Raw genomic sequence first — 24,680 nt, 5'->3', positions numbered from 1 at the left:
CCCCAGTCACGTGCCTGACAGAAAACACACTCTTCTCCCGGGACTTCTACACAAGACTGGGACAGAGTCACTTCCCAGGAGAACTCCAGGTTGTAGATCTGGGCAATGATTCATCCAACCAACCTGGGAATATCACACATGCCACCACCTCCTCAGAGGCGAAAGGGAAAGACAGGGAGAAAGCAGTATGTTCAGATGGAAGAGTAAATAAATGTATGTTGGCTTCCATGACTGCTTTTGTCACTTGCTTCTCTCAACAGTGCCTGGCACCTGTTGGCTGTAGCACAGAAGGAATTGGGTGTACTGAGCCCAGACCCTGCCTTGACCAGCCCAAGGAGTTCTGCTTGGTGACCAGGCGGGTACCACAAGCACACGGCACACCCTTGGCCTCTTTCCCCAGACCCCGACAGGGAACAGAAAACTTTCCTCAAGGGCACTACAGAACTTTTAGCAGGCCATGTTGCCACTGGCTGGCATCGTCAGAGAAACAGCTCTCCCTCCAATTTATGCTGTGCTTTCCAACCGGCAAAGCCCAGATTCTCCAAGGATCCCCAAGGTCCCAGAAACCGGAGTTCCTCGATTTATTTCAGGAGAATCAAGCATCATGGTTTCCCCTCATTTGTGCATGCTGCCTGCCCTGCAACACAACTCCCAGCCCCTCCTCCATGCTGCTTCCCCGACTGAGCCTGAACCCTGCTCCCCGACCCCAGGCCTGAGACCGGAGTCCGGCTCCGACGGCTCCACCCCGCGCCCAAGATAGCCGCGCCCATGTGCCGCCGTGGATGCATCAGGCACGACTACCGGTATCTTATTCTGAGGATCTAAAGAAAGAGGAGAGCGTGCTTTGGAAGATGGAGGGGCGGGAACTCCCCAGGGAGCACAGCAACAAGGAGGCCCGGCCGCGCGGGAGAACGGACTGGGAGAGCGGGCCTCGGCCTCGGAGGCGGCGGACTCGGATCGCCACGACAGTCCGCGCGGAGCCCGCTCGCCTCCCGCCGCCCGACACGCCTCCCCAGATTCTCATACGACTCGTCGCGGAAAATGCTCGCACGCTCTCGTCGCTCCATCTAACCTCAGAGGGAACCACGTCAGAATCCTTTGTCCCCGAAAGGCGCCGTGTTGCCCATTGGCTGTGTTGCACCCCCGCCCCCAAAGCCCGCTCCTGCTTGTGCACAGCGCTCGGGCTCCCGGGGCGACGGCGAGCGGAAGTGCCCTGCTGACCCCGAGGGCGGTGCCAGTTGACGCTTCCGGTTGTTATCTGCCCTGAGACCTCAGGTTCCTGGCGGTGGAGTAAGGGGAGGCGGAGTTGGGGATGGGCTGGATGGGGAGGTCGGAGGAGCCTTGGGCAATGAGGTCGCGCCCCTGGGGGGTTGAGTGACAGGGCCGCGGTGGTGAGGGGAGGGGGGGGCTACGGGGGTCAGCGAGTGATTGGTTCATTGCTTGATTCATTCAGCGACCATTTCCTCAGTGCCTAGTAAATGCCGGGCACCCCTGTGTTTCACAGTAATCTGTTCACAATAGCCCTGTGAGTATGTACTACGATGCTCTTTGTTTTACAGAGAGAAAGCAAGAACAGAAAGGCTGGGAAACCTAACCAAAGTCACACAGTAAAGTGGAGGGATCCTTTTTCTTTTTTCGTTTTTTCGGCATAACGCTTATGCCTTTCCAACAAACGCACCCTAAATTTATCACTTTGCTGGCTCACTGTCTGTATCTCCCCTGCTAAGAGTATGGCTCCGCAAGATGGCGGAACTCTGAAGTTTTGTTCACGTAGAACAGTAGAACCCGTAGAACAGGCACACAGTAGGCCCTGACCTCTTATGAAATGAATAAAAGCGGCAGAGCAGGCAGTCAGTTTCGTTCCAGAGCCCAGACCTTATCGGGCAGTATTTGAGCTCTTACTGAATGTCAATTCTTAAAACTACAGTGAGGCACTGTGCCTTCTGATGGCAAGGAAAACTTTGGGGTTTTCCTCAACTTCGCTCCATCATGGAGGTTGCTAATTGCATCGCCTGTGTGGTCATTGCCTTTCCAGGGTCAGGGTTCATAAGTGAGCCCACGGCTCAGCAGCTTCAGACACCAGCTGATCTGCCATGGGCTTCCTTAGTTAGACTACAGAAGACCCAGTCTGAGGCCTCAGAAGGAGGTGAGCTCCTCGGGTCAGAGGCAGAGACATAGTCCTGAAGTGATGGTCCCAGCAAAGGTACCTTTGTCTTTGAATCCTTGGGTCCTGCCTCCTTAGAAATAAAATAGCTCCTCTGAGGGGAGTTGGAAGAGGAGCGCCAGCCCAGACCCCAGGTGCAGAGGGGGAAGGCTCACAGGACAGACCCAGATGCTCTGGTTAGAGGGAGGGGGCTCACAGGATAGCAGGTCCTAGAAGAACTGGACCTGCAGTGCCCTCTGTCCCTTCCTTCAGCTGAGAGAGAGCAAGGCTGACTCGGTGACTCAACTTCTAGCCACCATCAAGAGCTGTGTGATGGTGGTCAGTTGAACCCCTACTGGAGGAGAGGGATGAAAGTTACAGACGGATGGAGGGACGCTGCCCTGCGGTAGTGCCTGCAAAGGCAGGATCAGGCTGGAAAGATTGACCACCTGCCTCACGGGACTTTCTCCACTCCTGACACATTTGTGCACACATCATTATATTTCCCTCTTGTGCCATGGGCTATTTTTGTTTTGTTTGTTTGTTTTTTGTTTTTGACCGCCCCGCGCGGCATGCGGGATCTTAGTTCCCCAACCAGGGATGGAACCCGCGCCCCCTGCGGTGGAAGCACAGAGTCTTACCCACTGTTCGGCCAGGGAAGTCCCCTGGGCTATTTTTGGATTTGAGTCAGTCCCATAGTATACACAACCCACTTACCTGTAGCAGAAATGTTGAATCTCCTCTACCCTGACTAGATGACCAAAGAGGTGTCTTTGGTTTCTGTGTGTCTGTGACCTTTCAGCGTGGTCTCTAGGTAGGCCATCACCTAGCTCTGCTGCCTCTCATTTTGATGCTAGTAACTGGGTCTGGGAAGTGACTCATTAAGCTGCATCTTGCTGAGCCCTGTTGTCCTGATCCTAAGGCAGGGATTGCTACAGTAGCAATGGTTAACAAAAGCTCCTTGCTGAAACTGTGTTTTGAACACCGCCAAATAAGGGAGAGCATGGCGATCAAATGGACATAATGGGAAATAAGGAAGTATTGGGGCGGGAACAGGGTGGCGGTGGCCCACTGTAGGTCCGAAGGAGCCTGGCGCAAGGTCAGTGGTTTCCAGCTCCATGAGGAACTGACCAATGCCTGGCCGTTAACCTCCCTCTACCCACCTCCTTTCCTACCTCCTCGCCCCTCCCTTCTGTCCTGTGCTCAGCTCTGGTTTGTCTCCTTCCTCCAAACCACAGCAAGCTGTCCCGGTCCTCCAGACTTTGCTCAGGGTCTATCACCTCCAGGGCTTAGTGTGATAAGAGGTGATTTGTAATAATTTCTCCTTTCTATTTTACTAGTAAATGATATTGTGAAAAATGAAAAAAATGCAAGTAAATAAAAGAGGAAAGGTGGAGTTACCACTGGAAGGTAAGCACTCTCAATGTTTTCATAAATGCTCTTCTGGACTGCTCTTCCTCAATAAATACATATTGCTTAACAAAGGAGATCACACTACACTTGCTTTCTGGTAACCTACTTTTAAATATGTTAAGAAATGAGAACAGGATTGCATTGCATTTTTAAAGCCCATGTGGTATTTCCCATGTTGTGTGTCTAATTTTTGATCTGAGTCCCCTTTGCTGGAGGTTTAGTTGCTTCCAAATTGTTGAATGGTGGAAACGCCTACAGTTAACATCCTTGTAGCCTGTGCTTATTTATGATTGCCTTTTTACGATAAATTTCCAGGCATAGGATTCCTGAGAGAAAGGAGATATCAGGTTGTTAATGGCTTCCGAGGAGATGTCTTTAAACACAAGTCATAAATCTGTACAGGAAGAGAAAATAAATTCATGTGGAAAACCCACAGGATCTTAGCCGTGTCCCAGGGGAACAGGCTGGAGCTACCAGGCCACGTGTCCAGATCATCCCCGCTGTGGGGCAAGAGTGATTGTTATTAAGCTGGTGATGGTGGTCTCATGGCTGTATGCACTGATCTCGACCCCCCTAATTCTGCCTTCCTAGATCTCCATCCTTTGTCAGGGCGGAGCCACATGGCCGTGTCCCAGGTGAGTTCCTAATTTACCCCCTACTTTGTTTCCAGTGAATTTGAGGCAGCAATTAGGAAATTATATTCCAGCCTTGAAAAATCTATTAGTCCACTTAGCTCTGCCTGTTTTCTGTTCAACCTGTCATCGACCTCAGGTTTCTCCAATCCTTCTCTTCCCCACCAAAAAAAAAAAAAAAAAAGGGTAAAATGAAAGACACCTCTCAACTGCTTCCCTTTTTTTTTTTACATCTTTATTGGAGTATAATTGCTTTACAATGGTGTGTTAGTTTCTGCTTTATAACAAAGTGAATCAGTTATACATATACATATGTTCCCATATCTCTTCCCTCTTACGTCTCCCTCCCTCCCACCCTCCCTATCCCACCGCTCCAGGCGGTCACAAAGCACCGAGCTGATCTCCCTGTGCTATGTGGCTGCTTCCCGCTAGCTATCTACCTTACGTTTGGTAGTGTATATATGTCCATGCCGCTCTCTCGCTTTGTCACAGCTTATCTTTCCCCCTCCCCACATCCTCAAGTCCATTTTCTAGTAGTTCTGTGTCTTTATTCCTGTCTTACCCCTAGGCTCTTCATGAGCTTTTTTTTCTTAAATTCCATATATATGTGTTAGCATACGGTATTTGTCTTTCACATTAAAAGGATCATACACCATGATCAAGTGGGGTTTATTCCAGGAACGCAAGGATTCCTCAATATACACAAATCAATCAGTGTGATAAACCATATTAACAAATTGAAGGAGAAAAACCATATTTGTTTTTTTTTTTTTAGATTCCATATATATGTGTTAGCATACGGTATTTGTTTTTCTCTTTCTGACTTACTTCACTCCGTATGACAGACTCTGGGTCTATCCACCTCATTACAAATAGCTCAATTTCTTTTCTTTTTATGGCTGAGTAATATCCCAATGTATATATGTGCCACATCTTCTTTATCCATTCATCCGATGATGGACACGTAGGTTGTTTCGATCTCCGGGCTATTGTAAATAGAGCTGCAATGAACATCTTGGTACATGACTCTTTTTGAATTATGGTTTTCTCAGGGTATATGCCCAGTAGTGGGATTGCTGGGTCATATGGTAGTTCTACTTGTACTTTTTTAAGTAACCTCCATACTGTTCTCCATAGTGGCTGTATCAATTTACATTCCCACCAACAATGCAAGAGGGTTCCGTTTTCTCCACACCCTCTCCAGCATTTATTGTTTCTAGATTTTTTGATGATGGCCATTCTGACCGGTGTGAGATGATATCTCATTGTAGTTTTGATTTCAGTTTCTCTAATGATTAATGAAGTTCAGCATTCTTTCATGTGTTTGTTGGCAGTCTGTATATCTTCTTTGGAGAAATGTCTATTTAGGTCTTCTGCCCATTTTTGGATTGGGTTGTTTGTTTTTTTGTTATTGAGCTGCATGAGCTGCTTATAAATTTTGGAGATCAATCCTTTGTCAGTTGCTTCATTTGCAAATATTTTCTCCCATTCTGAGGGTTGTCTTTTGGTCTTGTTTATGGTTTCCTTTGCTGTGCAAAAGCTTTGAAGTTTCATTAGGTCCCATTTGTTTATTTTTGTTTTCATTTCCATTCCTCTGGGAGGTGGGTCAGAAAGGATCTTGCTGTGATTTATGTCCTAGAGTGTTCTGCCTATGTTTTCCTCTAAGAGTTTGATAGTTTCTGGCCTTACATTTAGGTCTTTAATCCATTTTGAGCTTATTTTTGTGTATGGTGTTAGGGAGTGATCTAATCTCATACTTTTACATGTACCTGTCCAGTTTTCCCAGCACCACTTATTGAAGAGGCTGTCCTTTCTCCACTGTACATTCCTGCCTCCTTTATCAAATCTAAGGTGACCATATGTGCGTGGGTTTATCTCTGGGCTTTCTATCCTGTTCCATTGATCTATCTTTCTGTTTTTGTGCCAGTACCATACTGTCTTGATTACTGTAGCTTTGTAGTATAGTCTGAATTCAGGAAGCCTGATTCCTCCAGCTCCGTTTTTCGTTCTCAAAATTGCTTTGGCTATTCGGGGTCTTTTGTGTTTCCATACAAGTTGTGAAATTTTTTGTTCTACTTCTGTGAAAAATGCCAGTGGTAGTTTGATAGGGATTGCATTGAATCTGTAGATTGCTTTGGGTAGTAGAGTCATTTTCACAATGTTGATTCTTCCAATCCAAGAACATGGTATATCTCTCCATCTCTTTGTATCATCTTTAATTTCTTTCATCAGTGTCTTATAATTTTCTGCATACAGGTCTTTTGTCTCCTTAGGTAGGTTTATTCCTAGCTATTGTATTCTTTTCCTTGCAGTGGTAAATGGGAGTATTTTCTTGATTTCATTTTCAGATTTTTCATCATTAGTGTATAGGAATGCCAGAGATTTCTGTGCATTAATTTTGTATCCTGCTAGTTTACCAAATTCATTGATTAGCTCTAGTAGTTTTCTGGTAGCATCTTTAGGATTCTCTATGTATAGTATTATGTCATCTGCAAAGAGTGACAGCTTTACTTCTTTTCCGATTTGGATTCCTTTTATTTCCTTTTCTTCTCTGATTGCTGTGGCTAAAACTTCCAAAACTATGTTGAATAACAGTGGTGAGCATGGGAAACCTTGTCTTGTTCCTGATCTTAGTGGAAATGCTTTCAGTTTTTCACAATTGAGGACGATGTTGGCTGTGGGTTTGTCATATATGGCCTTTCTTTTGTTGAGAAGAGTTCCCTCTATGCCTACTTTCTGGAGGGTTTTTATCGTAAATGGGTGTTGAATTTCGTCAAAAGCTTTTTCTGCATCTGTTGAGATGATCATATGGTTTTACTCCTTCAATTTGTTAATATGGTTTATCACATTAATTGTTTTGCGTATATTAAAGAATACTTGCATTCCTGGAATAAACCCCACTTGATCATGGTGTATAATCCTTTTAATGTGCTGTTAGATTCTGTTTGCTAGTATTTTGTTGAGGATTTTTGCATCTATGTTCATCAGTGATATTGGCCTGTAGTTTTCTTTCTTTGTGACATCCTTGTCTGATTTTGGTATCAAGGTGATGGTGGCCTTGTAGAATGAGTTTGAGAGTGTTCCTCCCTCTGCTATATTTTGGACGAGTTTGAGAAGGATATGTGTTAGCTCTTCTCTAAATGCTTGATAGAATTCGCCTGTGAAGCCATCTGGTCCTGGGCTTTTGTTTGTTGGAAGATTTTTAATCACAGTTTCAATTTCAGTGCTTGTGATTGGTCTGTTCATATTTTCTATTTCTTCCTGGTTCAGTCTCGGCAGGTTGTGCATTTCTAAGAATTTGTCCATTTCCTCCAGGTTGTCCATTTTATTGGCATAGAGTTGCTTGTAGTAATCTCTCATGATCTCTTTTATTTCTGCAGTGTCAGTTGTTACTTCTCCTTTTTCATTTCTAATTCTATTGATTTGAGTCTTCTCCCTTTTTTTCTTGATGAGTCTGGCTAATGGTTTATCAATTTTGTTTATCTTCACGAAGAACCAGCTTTTAGTTTTATTGATCCTTTCTATTGTATCCTTCATTTCTTTTTCATTTATTTCTGATCTGATTTTTATGATTTCTTTCCTTCTGCTAACTTTGGGGTTTTTTTGTTCTTCTTTCTCTAATTGCTTTAGGTGCAAGGTTAGGTTGTTTATTCGAGATGTTTCCTGTTTCTTAAGGTAGGATTGTATTGCTATAAACTTCCCTCTAAGAACTGCTTTTGCTGCATCCCGTATATTTTGGGTCGTTGTGTCTCCATTGTCATTTGTTTCTAGGTATTTTTTTATTTCCTCTTTGATTTCTTCAGTGATCACTTCATTATTAAGTAGTGTATTGTTTAGCCTCCATGTGTTTGTATTTTTTATAGATCTTTTCCTGTAATTGGTATCTAGTTTCATAGCGTTGTGGTCGGAAAAGATACTTGAAACAATTTCAGTTTTCTTAAATTTACCAAGGCTTGACTTGTGACCCAAGATATGATCTATCCTGGAGAATGTTCCATGAGCACTTGAGAAAAATGTGTATTCTGTTGTTTTTGGATGGAGTGTCCTATAAATATCAATTAAGTCCATCTTGTTTAATGTATCATTTAAAGCTTGTGTTTCCTTATTTATTTTCATTTTGGATGATCTGTCCATTGGTGAAAGTGGGGTGTTAAAGTTCCCTAGTATGAATGTGTTACTGTTGATTTCCCCTTTTATGGCTGTTAGTATTTGCCTTATGTATTGAGCTGCTCCTATGTTGGGTGCATAAATAGTTACAATTGTTATATCTTCTTCTTGGATCGATCCCTTGATCATTATGTAGTGTCCTTCTTTGTCTCTTCTAATACTCTTTATTTTAAAGTCTATTTTGTCGCATATGAGAATTGCTACTCCAGCTTTCTTTTGGTTTCCGTTTGCATGGAATATCTTTTTCCATCCCCTTACTTTCAGTCTGTATGTGTCTCTAGGTCTGAAGTCGGTGTCTTGTAGACAGCAAATATATGCGCCTTGTTTTTGCATCCGTTCAGCCAATCTGTGTCTTTTGGTGGGAGCATTTAGTCCATTTACATTTAAGGTAATTATCAATGTGTATGTTCCTATTCCCATTTTCTTAATTGTTTTGGGTTCGTTATTGTAGGTCTTTTCCTTCTCTTGTGTTTCTTGCCTACATAAGTTCCTTTAGCAGTTGTTGTAAAGCTGGTTTGGTGGTGCTAAACTCTCAGCTTTTGCTTGTCTGTTAAGGTTTTAATTTCTCCATCACATCTGAATGAGATCCTTGCTGGGTAGAGTAATCTTGGTTGCAGGTTTTCTCCTTCATCACTTTAAATATGTCCTGCCAGTTCCTTCTGGCTTGCAGAGTTTCTGCTGAAAGGTCAGCTGTTAACCTTATGGGGATTCCCTTGTGTGTTATTTGTTGTTTTTCCCTTGCTGCTTTTAATATGTTTTCTTTGTATTTAATTTTTGACAGTTTCATTAATATGTGTCTTGGCATATTTCTCCTTAGATTTATCCTGTATGGGAGTCTCTGTGCTTCCTGGACTTGATTAACTCTTTCCTTTCCCATATTAGGGAAGTTTTCAACTATAATCTCTTCAAATATTTTCTCAGTCCCTTTCTTTTTCTCTTCTTCTTCTGGAACCCCATAATTCGAATGTTGGTGCGTTTAATGTTGTCCCAGAGGTCTCTGAGACTGTCCTCAGTTCTTTTTATTCTTTTTTCTTTATTCTGCTCTGCAGTAGTTATTTCCACTATTTTATCTTCCAGGTCACTTATCCGTTCTTCTGCCTCAGTTATTCTGCTATTGATCCCATCTAGAGTATTTTTCATTTCATTTATTGTGTTGTTCATCATTGTTTGTTTCTTCTTTAGTTCTTCTAGGTCTTTGTTAAATGTTTCCTGCATTTTGTCCATTCTATTTCCAAGATTTTGGATCATCTTTACTATCATTATTCTGAATTCTTTTTCAGGTAGACTGCCTATTTCCTCTTCATTTGTTACATCATGTGGGTTTTTATCTTGCTCCTTCATGTGCTGTGTGTTTTTCTGTCTTCTCATTTTGCTTATCTTACTGTGTTTGGGGTCTCCTTTTTGCAGGCTGCATGTTCGTAGTTCCCGTTGTTTTTGGTGTCTGTCCCCAGTGGCTAAGGTTGGTTCAGTGGGTTGTGTAGGCTTCCTGGTGGAGGGGACTAGTGCCTGTGTTCTGGTGGATGAAGCTGGATCTTGTCTTCTGGTGGGCAGGTCCACATCTGGTGGTGTGTTTTGGGGTGTCTGTGGACTTATTATTTTAGGCAGCCTCTCTGCTAATGGGTGGGGTTGTGTTCCTGTCTTGCTAGTTGTTTGGCATAGGATGTCCAGCACTGTAACTTGCTGGTCATTGAGTGAAGCTGAGTGCTGGTGTTGAGATGGAGATCTTTGGGAGATTTTCGCCGTTTGATATTATGTGGAGCTGGGAGGTCTCTTGTGGACCAGTGACCTGAAGTTGGCTCTCCCAACTCAGAGGCACAGCACTGACTCCTGACTGCAGCACCAAGAGCCTTTCATCCACCCGGCTCAGAATAAAAGGGAGTAAAAGTAGAAGGAAAGAATTAGTAGAAGAAGAAAGAAAGAAAGAAAGGAGGGAGGGAGGGAGGGAGGAAGGAAGGGAGGAAGGAGGGAAGGAAGGAAAAAAAGAAAAAAAGAAAGAAGATAAAGTAAAATAAAAGTAAGATAAAATATAATAAAGTTATTAAAATAAAATAATTGTTAAAAAAAAATGGACGGATAGAACCCTAGGACAAATGGTGGAAGCAGAGCTATACAGACATAATCTCACACAGAAGCATACACATACACACTCACAAAAAGAGGAAAAGGGGAAAAAATCATAAATCTTGCTCTCAAAGTCCACCTCCTCAATTTGGGATGATTCGTTGTGTATTCATGTATTCCACAGATGCAGGGTATATCAAGTTGATTGTGGAGCTTTAATCCGCTGCTTCTGAGGCTGCTGGGAGAGATTTCCCTTTCTCTTCTTTGTTCTCACAGCTCCCAGGGGCTCAGCTTTGGATTTGGCCCTGCCTCTGCGTGTAGGTCGCTGGAGGGCATCTGTTCTTCGCTCAGACAGGATGGGGTTAAAGGAGACGCTGATTCGGGGGCTCTGGCTCACTCAGGCCGGGGGGGAGGAAGGGGCACGGAGTGTGGGGCGAGCCTGCGACAGCAGAGGCCGGCATGACATTGCACCAGCTTGAGGCGAGCTGTGCGTTCTCCCGGGGGAGTTGTCCCTGGATCCCGGGACCCTGGCAGTGGCGGGCTGCACAGGCTCCCCCGAAAGGGGGTGTGGATAGTAACCTGAGCCCGCACACAGGCTTTGTGGTGGCGGCAGCAGCAGCCTTAGCGTCTCATGCCCGTCCCTGGGGTCCGCGCTTTTAGCCGCGGCTCGCTCCCGTCTCTGGAGTTCCTTTAAGCAGTGCTCTTAATCCCCTCTCCTGGCGCACCAGGAAACAAAGAGGGAAGAAAAAGTCTCTTGCCTCTTCGGCAGCTCCAGACTTTTCCCTGGACTCCCTCCCGGCTAGCCGTGGTGCACTAACCCCCTGCAGGCTGTGTTCATGCCGCCAACCCCAGCCCTCTCCCTGCGCTCCGACCGAAGCCCGAGCCTCAACTCCCAGCCCCACCTGCCCCGGCGGGTGAGTAGACAAGCCTCTCGGGCTGATGAGTGCCGGTGGGCCCTGATCCTCTGTGCGGAAATCTCTCTGCTTTGCCCTCCGCACCCCTGTGGCTGCGCTCTCCACCACGGCTCCGAAGCCTTCCCCCTCCGCCACCCACAGTCTCCGCCCGCGAAGGGGCTTCCTAGTGTGTGGAAAGCCTTCCTCCTTCACAGCTCCCTCCCACTGGTCCAGGGCCCGTCCCTATCCTTTTGTCTCTGTTTATTCTTTTTCTTTTGCCCTACCCAGGTACGTGGGGGGTTTCCTGACTTTTGGGAGGTCTGAGGTCTTCTGCAGCGTTCAGTAGGTGTTCTGTAGGAGATGTTCCACGTGTAGATGTATTTCTGGTGTATCTGTGGGGAGGAAGGTGATCTCCGCGTCTTACTCTTCCGCCATCTTCCCAGAAGCCCCAACTACTTCCCTTTTGGAACTGCACTTCATCTTTTCCTCTTTTCCTTCTAAGAGAAGATTGTTTACATACATAGACTTACCTTTCTTCCAGTTCACTTTTTTCTTTTTAATTAGGGAAAATAATGAAAGTAAATTGATGCTTAATGTTTTAAAATGCATATAAAAATAATAGCCCAATCATCCGTATTTCTTCTCCCCCCAGTACCTCAATTTTCCTCATAGATGCCCACTGTTAACATTTTGGTGATAAGGCACTGTAGATGCATTTACATCAGTGTAATTAAGTGAAAATAGACGTATGTGTAACATGTTTTTGCACAAATGCCATCACATTCCCATACCCATCTTGCTTTCCCCACATGATTATATCCTGGGTGTTGTTTCTCATCAATACATAAAGATTATTTCAGTTCCTATTTCGTGGTATGGATGTATCATTTAACTATTTCTCTATTCGTAGATATTGGGGTTTTTATTCATTTTTTTTTACTATTATAAACAGTGCCTCATGAACAGCTTTCTATATACCTATAAGCTCAGTAGTATAAGTGTTGTGGAGTGTTCACATGGAAATCAGATTGCTGAATAAAAGCCTGGAAAATTGGATCACAGAAATTATCTGGTCTTCGAAAATTAATGAAAGTAGTAATTATGAAGGATTTGGGAGTACAAATTTAAATGTAAGATGAAAAGGCACCCAATTCATTTTATGAAGCCACTTAAATTTGATGAAGAGGGCTTCCCTGGTGGCGCAGTGGTTGAGAGTCTGCCTGCCGATGCAGGGGACACGGGTTCGTGCCCCGGTCCGGGAAGATCCCACATGCCGCGGAGCAGCTGGGCCCGTGAGCCATGGCCACTGAGCCTGCGCGTCCGGAGCCTGTGCTCCACAACAGGAGAGGCCACAACAGTGAGAGGCCCGCATACTGCCAAAAAAAAAAATTTGATGAAGATACTACAAAAAAGAAAATTATAGACCAGCTTTGCTTAAGAATATGAATTCCCAAAATTTAAAAATATTCTGCATAGAACAGTAATAAATTGAATTACACATTTTTTAAAGTAATGCATGCACAGGGTAAAAATTTCAAGCAAAAGCTTTGTTCAAGAAAAGGTAAAAAGTAATTCTCCCTCTCACTCTGTCCCCATGTCTCCTTCAGTGTTTCATACATTCTTCCAGAGATAATGTATGCATCTCTATCTAGATATATGAATCTCTTAAAAAATTTGTTTTGCAAATTAAACATTGTGGTCCTTGTCTTAATGATCATTCCATTGCAGTTGTACATAGCTTATCCCAGGGATTCTGAACTGTGGCACTCTTGCCATTTTGGGCCAGATTATTCTTTGTTGTTTGGGACGGTCCTGTGCATTTTACCATGTATAGCAGCATCCCTGGCCTCTATCCGCTAGATGCCAGTAGCACTCCCTCCCCCAGTTTTGACAACCAGAATGTCTCCCGACATTGCCAAGTGTCTCCTGGGGGACAAAATTACACAAGGTTTCAAACCAGTGGTCTACCTTATTTACAAAAATAGCCACTTGATATTCTACTGGATGGAAATGCCATTTATTATTTACCTTTCTACTAGTGATGTATATTTAGGATATTTCTAGGCTTTTGCTACCATAAACAACATAGCAGTGAATATCCATGTACATTCCAGTTGTATGCATATGAGTATATCTTTCTAGAAGTGACATTTCTAGGTCAGTGGTTACAGACATTTTGAATTTTGATTTAAGATTGTCAAATTGCCCTCCAAATAGCACGTAGCAGTTTGTACTCCTAGCAGCAGTATGATGCCTTTTCCCATAAACAGGCAATCACAGTGATTTTTGCCATTGTGAGGGGAAAAAAGAGTGGTGCATTTTAATTTGCATTTCTTGAATTGAGTGTCTGTTCATATTTTTAAATGTCATTTGCACTTTTTCCTTTCAGATGATTATTCTAAGTTGTTTGCACATTTTTCTCTTGGGTGTGGAATTACTTTGATTGCTGATTGCTAGCTCTTTATGTTAACTTAATAAGTAAATTAGACCTCTATCATGTATGTTGTAAATATTTTTTCATGGTTTCTCATTTGACTGGGTTTACATATCTTGGAGAGTAGACACTTAAATTTTTAAAATGTGATCTAATTTCACAATCTTTAGTGGCTTCCAGATTTCATGTATTGCTTCAAAAGGCTTTTGTGAGTCAAGATTATAAAAATGTCATTTCAGTTATGGGAAAAGGAGTGGTTAATGAATGCTGGTGGCACAACTGAGTTTCCATCTGGATGGAAACAAAGCTAGACTCTTCTACATCATAGGAAAGTAAAATGCCAGATTGATTAAAGAACTACATATATATTTGAGAAATTAGATGAAAATTTAAGAGGATATTTCTGTAACCTTGCTCAATGCAAGAAATATTTTTAATGAAATACAAAACCCAGAAACCATACAGAGAAAGACTGTCAGATTAGACTGCATTAAAATGTTAAAATCTGTACAGTCAAAAGACATTTGAGGCTGAAAGGCGGTGCATATGGTACACAGAGGATTTATATACAGAAAATGCAAACTGATGATACAAAAAAGACCAAAAATGTGATAGAAAAATAGAAAGATAGTACAGACAATCCAAAAAAAAAAGTGGGTGATGCCATAAGGGAAGATGTTTACCTTTTCCTTATGGCTCATTTTTATTCCTCCTTTTCTGTTGCATTCCAACAAATGAAACCAGTCTTGGCCCTTCTACTAACTGTTTGCCTTCCAGGTGGAAGTGTGTGTGTGTGTGTGTGTGTGTGTGTGTGTGTGTACAAAAAAACCCAAAATTTTTGCACGGGTTATTTTTAATGAAAATATGCTACTACTATGCATACTTTGCTTTTTTTCATTTAACAAAAATATATCAGACATCCTTTCATGTCAGCCAATTTTTATAATGGCCGTTTTAGAGTATAGCCATAACAATTTATTTAACCACTCTGTCATCCACCAGTCCAGATGCAGCTTGTTGACTATCAGGGTTCATTCTTATCAGAATCAATGTTGCCTGGTGATATAGCTGTCATGCCACCATTATTAGATTCCCAGGAACACAGGACATTGAGGGTCATCTCCCCTTATTTTTTGCTAATACAAATAATGCTGCCTTGACCATCCTTATGCCCATATAAATATTTCAGTAGGATAGAGTCCTGGTTAAAATATGAGAAAAAATGTAATAGGTACTGTCAAACTACCTGTCAACCAGCCTTCTATGAGAGTATTCATGTTCCTATATGAGGAACAGTAGCTCATGAACAGTGAGCCGCTCGTGAACAGTGGCTCTTCTCTATCATTTGAATGTTTACCAACCTTATAGGTAAAAGACAGTATCTTACTGTTTAATTAGCATGTATTTGAACTTTAATGAGGTTTATAATCTATTTGTATGTTTATGCTTATATTTTTGTTGCTATGAATCTTTTGTCTATTTTATTGAGTTGTCTTTTCTTAACTGACATCAAAAAGTCTAGGGTAACAATCCTAGAAAGGGCACTGCTGCATTAAAGAGTATTTGCAACATACATTTTGATGTATATTAACCTGTTGCTCCACCCCCTCCCCCCGAAGGCAATAAATAGTTTATAACTTCTTTGGTGTTTTTCTACACACTTGACTGCAGTAGGTATTATCAACCTGTTGAATGTTTAAGAAGCTGAAGGGTATAAATAAATCCTGGAGATCTAATGCCCAGCATAGTGATTATAGTCAACAGTACTGTATTATAAACTTCAAAGTTGCCGAGAGACTAGATCTTAATTGTTCTCACTACAAAAAAGAAATGATAATTGTGTGACGTGATAGAGGTGTTAGCTAATGCTACTGGACTGTTGGTAATCATACTGCAAAATATAAATGTATCAAATCAACACATTGTACATCTTAAACTTACACAATGTTATATGTTAATTATATCTCAAGAAGAAAAAGAATCTGAAGGGTGATAAATGGTATACTATTATAAATTTATTCCACATTCCTCCAGTTATACTGTATTAGGTTGTGGTCTCTTTCTTAAAGATTTGTTAGAATTTTAGTGTATGAAGGAAATTAGATCATTGTTATGTAGCTTACAAATATTTTTACCACTTTGATACTGATGTTTGAGAATTTAAAAAATTATTTTCTTTCTGCTATTTAGAAATTTCTAATGTCTAGGTAATCAAGTTTGCCAGTCTTTAGCTATATGTCTTCTGAATTTGGGGATGGCTTAGAAAGACTTTCGCCACTCTAGAATTATAAAAACTTTCAACTAGTAATTTTATGGTCATCCTGCACACATTTAAATCTCTGACATATCTGTAATTTATTTTGGAGTTCGGAGTGAGATAGCTAATGCAGCTTTATGGTATGCTTTTTCCCTGCATAAATACCTAGCCAGATTTTGCTAATGACTTCTTTTCTACAGCGATTTGAGATACTTTCATTCTGAACTAAATTCTGACCCTGTGTGTGTAGGATCTGTTAGGGGTTTTTAACTTTCTTCATTGTCATTACTGAAGCATAACACTAAGTATAGCATGAATAAAATTCTTCCTCCTCATTAGGGAAATCTGACCTTGAGTTAACCTGGTTTTAGCTTTGTGTCCCTGGAAACCCAATAATGGTGGAATGACAGCTGTATTACCAGGCGTTGTTACTTAGGATCAAAATGACTCTTTTCTTTTTAATCTGTACAAATCAAGCATTTTATTTATATAGCAAGGAAGCACTCATTTATTCTCCATTTAAATACCACACTTGAGATTTAAGATCACGTTTAGCAGTGTACTGCAGGATGCTAAATAAGACTTCACTCATATCGCTTTGGATTTCTTGATACCTTGTTACAGTTTCCATCATCCACTGGAACAATTAGTTCAGCTTCCTTAACCTAAACTCGAAGCTTCCCGGATGTAAAAGCCACAATGACTCTTGATTGGTAAACAAACTGCACCTGGACTGGGAGGACTGTGAATAACTGAAAATTGCTGATAGGAAGCCACCGATTTGGGTTTTCCTGAGTCCAGTGTAACTCTCATAACTGGGCATGTCCTTTGCCAGGACCTTGGAAGATGTGCTCAGGGGCCTGTTACAAGAGATACTGGTACATGGAGCAGCTTCTGGCTTCCAAGCCAGATACTGCCTGCACTTGCCAGTGTGGCCCTGTTCCCGGGCGCCTCAGGTGGGCAGGGGCAGGTTGAGCTACTGGATTGTACTGAGAACTCCTCTTGCTGGCGTCACTGCCCTTTGGCCCACTGTTTCCTGTCTCCCTCTGCAAAGCTGAGTAAACTGGTGCCACATATGGCCCATGGGGGCCTTGTGGGTGCAAAATGTCTCCTTGAATTTAAGGCCACCAAGTGTGGGTGGGACAGGATGGAATCCAGAATGTAAATAGGTGGATTATTGCTCTCTGATAGGAATCCAGGCACTTAGAGAAGTAAATTCTTATTTGGTGGTGATAAGATCAAGTACAGACCTTTCCTTTTTTACCTCAATCTGCTGACCAGGCCAGATATAGTCCTGTTCTTTGACTCATGATTGATTGGATAATCAGCACTGTTGGTCATGATTGAGTAGCTGTGTTTCGAACTGTTTCTTCTAGATCTACATCCCCTTCAAAGCCTTCTCTGTCAGCCCTAAGCAGAACTGACTTCTTCCTCTTCTGGGTTCCCTGCCCTACCTCTGCCATTGCCTCCTTCCTTTCCTCCCACCCTTTCATGTATGAGTTTGTAAGTGTTGTTTTTCTCCCTCTACTAGACTGTATGTAGCTCCTTCAGTTCAGGAGGTGTTTGTTTTTATTAACCTTTACATCCTTAGAACTTATCAGCTTGCTCTCCAGTCAATAAATATGTGTTGGAAGAATGAATTTCCAGGGTAAAATATTTCTAACACTCGATCTCTTTCCCCATAGAGTTTAAAATAATTTTAGTTACATAAGCACCCTATATACTATACTGTGTCAAATTGTGGATGGTGAATAGCATAAGAACAATTACGTAGAGAAAGGCAATGCAGTGTCTAAAAAGTGCATGCGGAAACCAGACTGAATGGACTTTAATCCTTAATTCCTACCTGTGTGATCCTGAGCAGGTGACCTCACACTCTGTGAGCCTTCCTGTCCTCATCTGTCAGGGTTCTCCTGGGTGGTGGGGAGGACTGAAATCTTTCTACGTGTGAAGGACATAGGATGGGCACACAGTGGGCACTTGATGTAACATACTGTCTCCGTCTGCAAGCCCATCACTAGGCTAAAGAAGAGTGTGCTGTTGCAGGAAACGTTGACCTTCAGGGATGTGTTTGTGGACTTCACCCTGGAGGAGTGGCAGCAGCTGGACGCCACTCAGAGGAACCTCTGCAAGGATGTCATGCTGGAGAACTACAGCCACCTTGTCTCCGTGGGTGAGGGACCCTTCACAGGGTGACTGGAACGCACCCCCCGGGGCTCCCTCTCTGTTGGCTGCTGCAGCTCAGGGGCGTCTGGGCCCTGAATGAATCGGGCCTCAGGCTCAGGGTCAAGAATCCATAATGGCGTTTGCACCCTGCACGGGATGTCTGTGCTCTCACCTTCTCTGTGGATGGTCTTCACTGAGGGCCCACTAGCTGGGCTCACGGGGCAGTCACTGAGGCCAGACCATCTCTGCCCTGCAAGGATGGGCCTCGGTTCCGGAATGCCTCATGTGTCAATTAGAAAGTCCTCTGTCATTTCCCCTTAACAGGATTCCTCGTGGCCCAACCAGGTAGGACCTTCAGGTTGGGACAAGGAGAAGAGGAGGCCAGGATGGCAGCTGGAGAAAGCCCAACACAGAGGTGTCCAGGTGAGCCCGTGCCGGGCCAGTTGGGCCAGGGCAAGGGGACCTGGTGGGTCAGGGAGAGCTTGGCCTCGGGGGCGCGCCCAGGAGTTCTTCTCAGAAACCCCAGACTTGGGGACACAATTCGGGTCTGATGGAACGAGCTGCTGTGATAGCCACACGATGCCCCACCTGCTGCCCCTCTGCAGCCCCTTGTTCTTGGGGTTCAGACAGAGGCAGCCACTGCTGTTCTGTAGATCCCGTCTCCACCGTCCAGCATCTGGGTGGCTAGGGAGACGTGCCCAGCCTTGTCTCCTTCCTCCTCCCTCTCCTTTCTGGAAGCTGTTGGGACTTTCCCATCTCTTGGGCATTTGTGTGTTCATCAGAAGACAAGCAGATGGAGGGGTGATGTTTCCTCTTTACTTGGCATACTGTGGGCCCTCGAAGTCTGAAACGCAGAGTCTTTAACCTCAGGGAAATTATCCTACCTGGTTTACTGGAGTTGGGATGGACAAAAAAAAAAGGCTTTGCTAGTGGCCTTCAGCTCCACCAGGCCAAGTACCACCATGCCCTTGTCTGCCCTCACTTTGTGGTTAAACAGTGTCCATTTCACACAGGTTTCTGTTTTCTTATTTCTCTGAGGCTCTTCCAAATCTGACTTTTTCCGCCTGTTGTTAGATTCCTCCTCTTGTCAATACTTCCCGCCCACTCAATTATTTTGTCTTTTGTGTTATCTCTATGTATTAAAAAAATAAATAAACTTCAGAGCATATTACTCGCACGATGGCATGTTCTGGATAGAGCTGCTTCTTTCCTTTTCTGTTGAATCTCCTCTACCCTGACTAGATGACCCAAGAGGTGTCTTTGGTTTCTGTGTGTCTGTGACCTTTCAGCGTGGTCTCTAGGTAGGCCATCACCTAGCTCTGCTGCCTCTCATTTTGATGCTAGTAACTGGGTCTGGGAAGTGACTCATTAAGCTGCATCTTGCTGAGCCCTGTTGTCCTGATCCTAAGGCAAGGATTGCTACAGTAGCAATGGTTAACAAAAGCTCCTTGCTGAAACTGTGTTTTGAACACCGCCAAATAAGGGAGAGCATGGCGATCAAATGGACATAATGGGAAATAAGGAAGTATTGGGGCGGGAACAGGGTGGCGGTGGCCCACTGTAGGTCCGAAGGAGCCTGGCGCAAGGTCAGTGGTTTCCAGCTCCATGTGGAAGTGACCAATGCCTGGCCCTTAACCTCCCTCTACCCCCCGCCTCTCCTCCCTCCTCGCCCCTCCCTTCTGCCCTGCGCTCAGCTCTGGTTTGTCTCCTTCCTCCAAACCACAGCAAGCTGTCCCTGTCCTCCAGACTTTGCTCAGGGTCTATCACCTCCAGGGCTCAGTGTGATAAGAGGTGATTTGTAATAATTTCTCCTTTCTATTTTACTAGTAAATGATATTGTGAAAAATGAAAAAATGCAAGTAAATAAAAGAGGAAAGGTGGAATTACCACTGGAATGTAAGCACTCTCAACGTTTTCATAAATGCTCTTCTGGACTGCTCTTCCTCAATAAATACATATTGCTTAACAAAGGGGATCGCACTACACTTGCTTTCTGGTAACCTACTTTTAAATACGTTAAGAAATGAGAACAGGATTGCATTGCATTTTTAAAGCCCATGCGGTATTTCCCATGTTGTGTGTCTAATTTTTGATCTGAGTCCCCTTTGCTGGAGGTTTAGTTGCTTCCAAATTGTTGAATGGTGGAAACACCTACAGTTAACATCCTTGTAGCCTGTGCTTATTTATGATTGCCTTTTTACGATAAATTTCCAGGCATAGAATTCCTGAGAGAAAGGAGATGTCAGGTTGTTAATGGCTTCCGAGGAGATGTCTTTAAACACAAGTCATAAATCTGTCCAGGAAGAGAAAATAAATTGACGTGGAAAACCCACAGGATCTTAGCCGTGTCCCAGGGGAACAGGCTGGAGCTACCAGGCCACGTGTCCAGATCATCCCCGCTATGGGGCAAGAGTGATTGTTATTAAGCTGGTGATGGTGGTCTCATGGCTGTATGCACTGATCTCGACCCTCCTAATTCTGCCTTCCTAGATCTCCATCCTTTGTCAGGGCAGAGCCAGATGGCCGTGTCCCAGGTGAGTTCCTAATTTACCCCCTACTTTGTTTCCAGTGAATTTGAGGCAGCAATTAGGAAATTATATTGCAGCCTTGAAAAATCTATTAGTCCACTTAGCTCTGGCTGTTTTCTGTTCAACCTGTCATCCACCTCAGATTCTCCAATCCTTCCCCTCCCCACCAAAAAAACAGAGAAAAAAAAAAAAAGGAACAAGATAGAAAGGAAAAGACTTTTAAAATCTACTTCTTACTCTTGGGACTGCTCTTCTTTTTTTTCTTTTCCTTCTCAGAGAAGATTGTTTAAATACATAGACTCATCTTGCTTTTTCTATTTCTTCACTTTCAGTTCACTTTTTGCTTTTTCATTATGTTTGAAATAATGAAAGTAAATCCATGTCTCATGTTCCAATATGCATAAAAACAGTATCCAAAAGATCCCTACTTCTTCTCTCCCCAGTACCACATCTTCCTCGCAGATGCCCACTGTTAACAATTTGGTGATAAGGTGCTGTAGATGCATTTACATCAATTTAACTAAAAATAGACATATGTGTAACATGTGTTTTTGCACAAGTGCCATCACACTCCCATACCCATCTTGCTTTTCCCACCTGATTATATTCTGGGTTTTGTTCCTCATCAGTACATAAAGATTATTTCAGTTCCTATTTCGTGGTATAGAAGTATCATTTAACTATTTCTCTACAAATGGACACTTAGATTTTTAATTTTCTTTTCTATTATATACAGTGCCTCATGAACAACTTTCTATGTATCTCTTGGCCCATTAGTACAGGTATTTATGGAGAATACACCTGGAAGTAGGATTTTTGAATCAAAGGTGTTCACACTTTAAATTTGCTCTTCCAAATCCTGGACTAATTGCTGCTTTCACAAAATTTTAAAGAGTAGATAATTTCTGTGTTCAACTTTTCCAGGCTGTTAAAAGGTGAAAAGGAATCCAGTACATGTTATGATGCCAGTTAACTTAAATTCAAGGAAGGTACTACAAGAAAGCAAAAAGTGAAAGACCACTTTCACTTAAGAATATGGATGCCAAAATTCTAAAAGCATGTTCTGAATAGAGCATTAATAAATTGAATTGAGTCTTTTAAAAAGTACTCTGTGCATATGGCAAAAAATTCAAACAAAACTTTGTTCATCAAAAGGTGAAAAATAATTTTCCCTCTCACCCTGTCTTTGTGTCTCCTTCATTTTTTCATGCATTCTTCCGAAAATCATGTGTGCCTATTTATCTATCTTGATATGAATCCCTTTTTCTTTTCTTCTTTTCACATATTACAGCACATTCTAGTCCTTTTCATGATCATTCCATTTCATTGCTCAACCCCGGGTTTTCTCACCCCTGCCCTCTTGACCTTTGGGCAAGATAATGCTGTGTTGTGGAGGGCTGCCATGTGCATTGGAGGATATTTAGCAACATCGATGGCCTCTACCCTCTAGATGCCAGTGCCCCCCCCCCCACTGCCCACCTTGTTTTGACAGTGGGCTAAGGAGGAGTGTGCTGTTGCAGGAAATGTTGACCTTCAGGGATGTGTTTGTGGACTTCACCCTGGAGGAGTGGCAGCAGCTGGACGCCACTCAGAAGAACCTCTGCAAGGATGTCATGCTGGAGAACTACAGCCACCTTGTCTCCGTGGGTGAGGGACCCTTCACAGGGTGACTGGAACGCACCCCCCGGGGCTCCCTCTCTGTCGGCTGCTGCAGCTCAGGGGTGTCTGGGCCCTGAATGAATCGGGCCTCAGGCTCAGGGTCAAGAATCCATAATGGCGTTTGCACCCTGCACGGGATGTCTGTGCTCTCACCTTCTTTGTAGATGGTCTGCACTGAGGGCCCACTAGCTGGGCTCACGGGGCAGTCACCGAGGCAAGACCATCTCTGCCCTGCAAGGATGGGCCTCGGTTCCGGAATGCCTCATGTGTCAATTAGAAAGTCCTCTGTCATTTCCCCTTAACAGGATTCCTCGTGGCCCAACCAGGTAGGACCTTCAGGTTGGGACAAGGAGAAGAGGAGGCCAGGATGGCAGCTGGAGAAAGCCCAACACGGAGGTGTCCAGGTGAGCCCGTGCCGGGCCAGTTGGGCCAGGGCAAGGGGACCTGGTGGGTCAGGGAGAGCTTGGCCTCGGGGGCGCACCCAGGAGTTCTTCTCAGAAACCCCAGACTTGGGGACACAATTCGGGTCTGATGGAACGAGCTGCTGTGATAGCCACATGATGCCCCACCTGCTGCCCCTCTGCAGCCCCTTGTCCTTGGGGTTTAGACAGAGGCAGCCACTGCTGTTCTGTAGATCCCGTCTCCACCGTCCAGCATCTGGGTGGCTAGGGAGACGTGCCCAGCCTTGTCTCCTTCCTCCTCCCTCTCCTTTCTGGAAGCTGTTGGGACTTTCCCCATCTCTTGGGCATTTGTGTGTTCATCAGAAGACAAGCAGATGGAGGGGTGATGTTTCCTCTTTACTTGGCATACTGTGGGCCCTCGAAGTCTGAAACGCAGAGTCTTTAACCTCAGGGAAGTTATCCTACCTGGTTTACTGGAGTTGGGATGGACAAAAAAAAAAGCTTGCTAGTGGCCTTCAGCTCTACCAGGCAAGTGAGAATGGTCTCATGGAGATTGTCCTCCAATATTTATAATGATATAATATCAATCCTATACAAACCCTTTAGGAAAATAAGGAGGAAATAATTCCCAGCAAGTTTTTTAGACCAGCATTACCCTGACACCTGACCAAGAAATTAAAGGGAAAGAAAAGTACAGACCAATAAATCTCATGAATATTGATGTACAAACCCTTGACAAAATATTTAGCCAATGGAATCCAATAATATTTGAAAATGAATGCAAGGTTAACATTCAGAATTCAATTTAATTAAATATATTAACAGAATAAAGGCAAAAGCATATGATCATCTCAATGGTTACAGGAAAATAATATGGCAAAATTAATATATGTTCATGATTTTAAAAAATCCCTTAATAAACTAGGAATAGAAAGGAACTTCCTCAGTCTGTTAAAGGGCATTTATAAAACGCCAACACCATATTGAATGGTACAAGCCTAAACACTTTCTCTCAAGCTCATTAATTCTTTCCTTGGTTGTAATGAATCTATGATGAGCCTGGCATCCCTAGGAGTAAGATTGATGGGCACCAACAGAATTGCAGTTTAATATTACAATCAGAAAAGGGCAAGATTTGGGAATTCCCTGGCCTAACCAGGGACTAACCACTGGACTCCGCGTTTCCATTGCAGGGGGCTCGAGTTCGATCCCTGGTCAGAGAACTAAGATCCTGCAAGCCAGCTGGTACGGCGAAAAATAAAAAAAAAAAAAGGCAAGATTCAAAGAGAGAAGTCTGAGGGCAAATGCTTCATTAAAAAGTGAGGGTCCCTTGCTGAGTTCCCAGACCTGAGCCAAATTTTAGATCTGGAACCAATTGTCTAGAGAGGTGCCCATGTCCCTTATAGGAAGAACCCTACAACATTGTAGCAAACATAAAATACTTACCTTAGTCCCTTTCCGAGGGAACCTATGGCCATTTATCTGGGTGACTATGGTCATTGGGGAAAAGGGAATATTTTTAGGACTATTGGACACAGCTTTCTGAGTTGACATTAATACCCAGATATGCAAAGCATCACCATGGCCCTCCTGTTAAGAGTGGGGGCTTACTGGGTACAGGTGTTACACTGAGTCCTCGCTTAAACCTGATTCACAGTGGCCCACTGCACATGCAGACCCATCCAGTGGTGATTTCCTCAGTCTTCTAGTGTATAATTGGAATTCATATACTTATCAGTTGGACCATTTACTACCTCTCTCCTCACCTGTAATGTTTGTTAGCTGATAATTTATGTAACAGTATTCAGTGGTTACAGTGTAAAGAACTATGGAGATAACTTATTTTTACCCAAAAAAATCACACACAGATATTACAATCACAGGATACCCATTTTTAAGATGCAAAACATATACTCAAAACCATAC

General features: G+C 43.4%; 1 protein-coding gene and 1 long non-coding RNA gene across 14 annotated transcripts in view; one reads left to right on the top strand and one right to left on the bottom strand.

Moving 5' to 3' along the window:
• The window catches only part of LOC109551273 (uncharacterized), a 125,350-nt gene extending 124,157 nt beyond the window's left edge, over nt 1-1,193 (bottom strand). For all 4 annotated transcript variants that reach the window (XR_012329188.1, XR_002177987.3, XR_012329190.1 and 1 more), the window contains exon 1: nt 1,073-1,193. This is a non-coding gene — a long non-coding RNA (uncharacterized lncRNA). The remainder of the gene's footprint in view (nt 1-1,072) is intronic.
• Nucleotides 1,184-24,084, top strand: KRBOX4 (KRAB box domain containing 4). 10 transcript variants are annotated; one of them, XM_073798941.1, is made up of 10 exons: nt 1,184-1,275; nt 3,484-3,553; nt 4,148-4,191; nt 18,011-18,173; nt 18,491-18,589; nt 19,994-20,062; nt 20,657-20,700; nt 22,215-22,337; nt 22,659-22,757; nt 23,948-24,084. In XM_073798941.1, the coding sequence occupies exons 2-10, from the start codon at nt 3,502-3,504 to the stop codon at nt 24,050-24,052; spliced, it is 798 nt and encodes a 265-aa protein (XP_073655042.1). In that variant the 5' UTR covers nt 1,184-1,275; nt 3,484-3,501; the 3' UTR covers nt 24,053-24,084. The 10 variants fall into 10 exon arrangements, 9 of the variants coding, with proteins under 9 accessions (XP_073655042.1, XP_033705998.1, XP_073655043.1 ...); XM_033850107.2 differs by having other exon boundaries at nt 1,189-1,290; XM_073798944.1 differs by lacking the exon at nt 1,184-1,275 and having other exon boundaries at nt 1,438-3,553; nt 18,047-18,173.
• Nucleotides 24,085-24,680: the final 596 nt, after the last annotated feature.

This window comes from Tursiops truncatus, chromosome X, assembly GCF_011762595.2.
Source record: "Tursiops truncatus isolate mTurTru1 chromosome X, mTurTru1.mat.Y, whole genome shotgun sequence".
Lineage (NCBI taxonomy): Eukaryota > Metazoa > Chordata > Mammalia > Artiodactyla > Delphinidae > Tursiops > Tursiops truncatus.
Note: the sequence above shows the minus strand (reverse complement) of the source record. Positions and strands in the feature narration are given on the sequence as shown.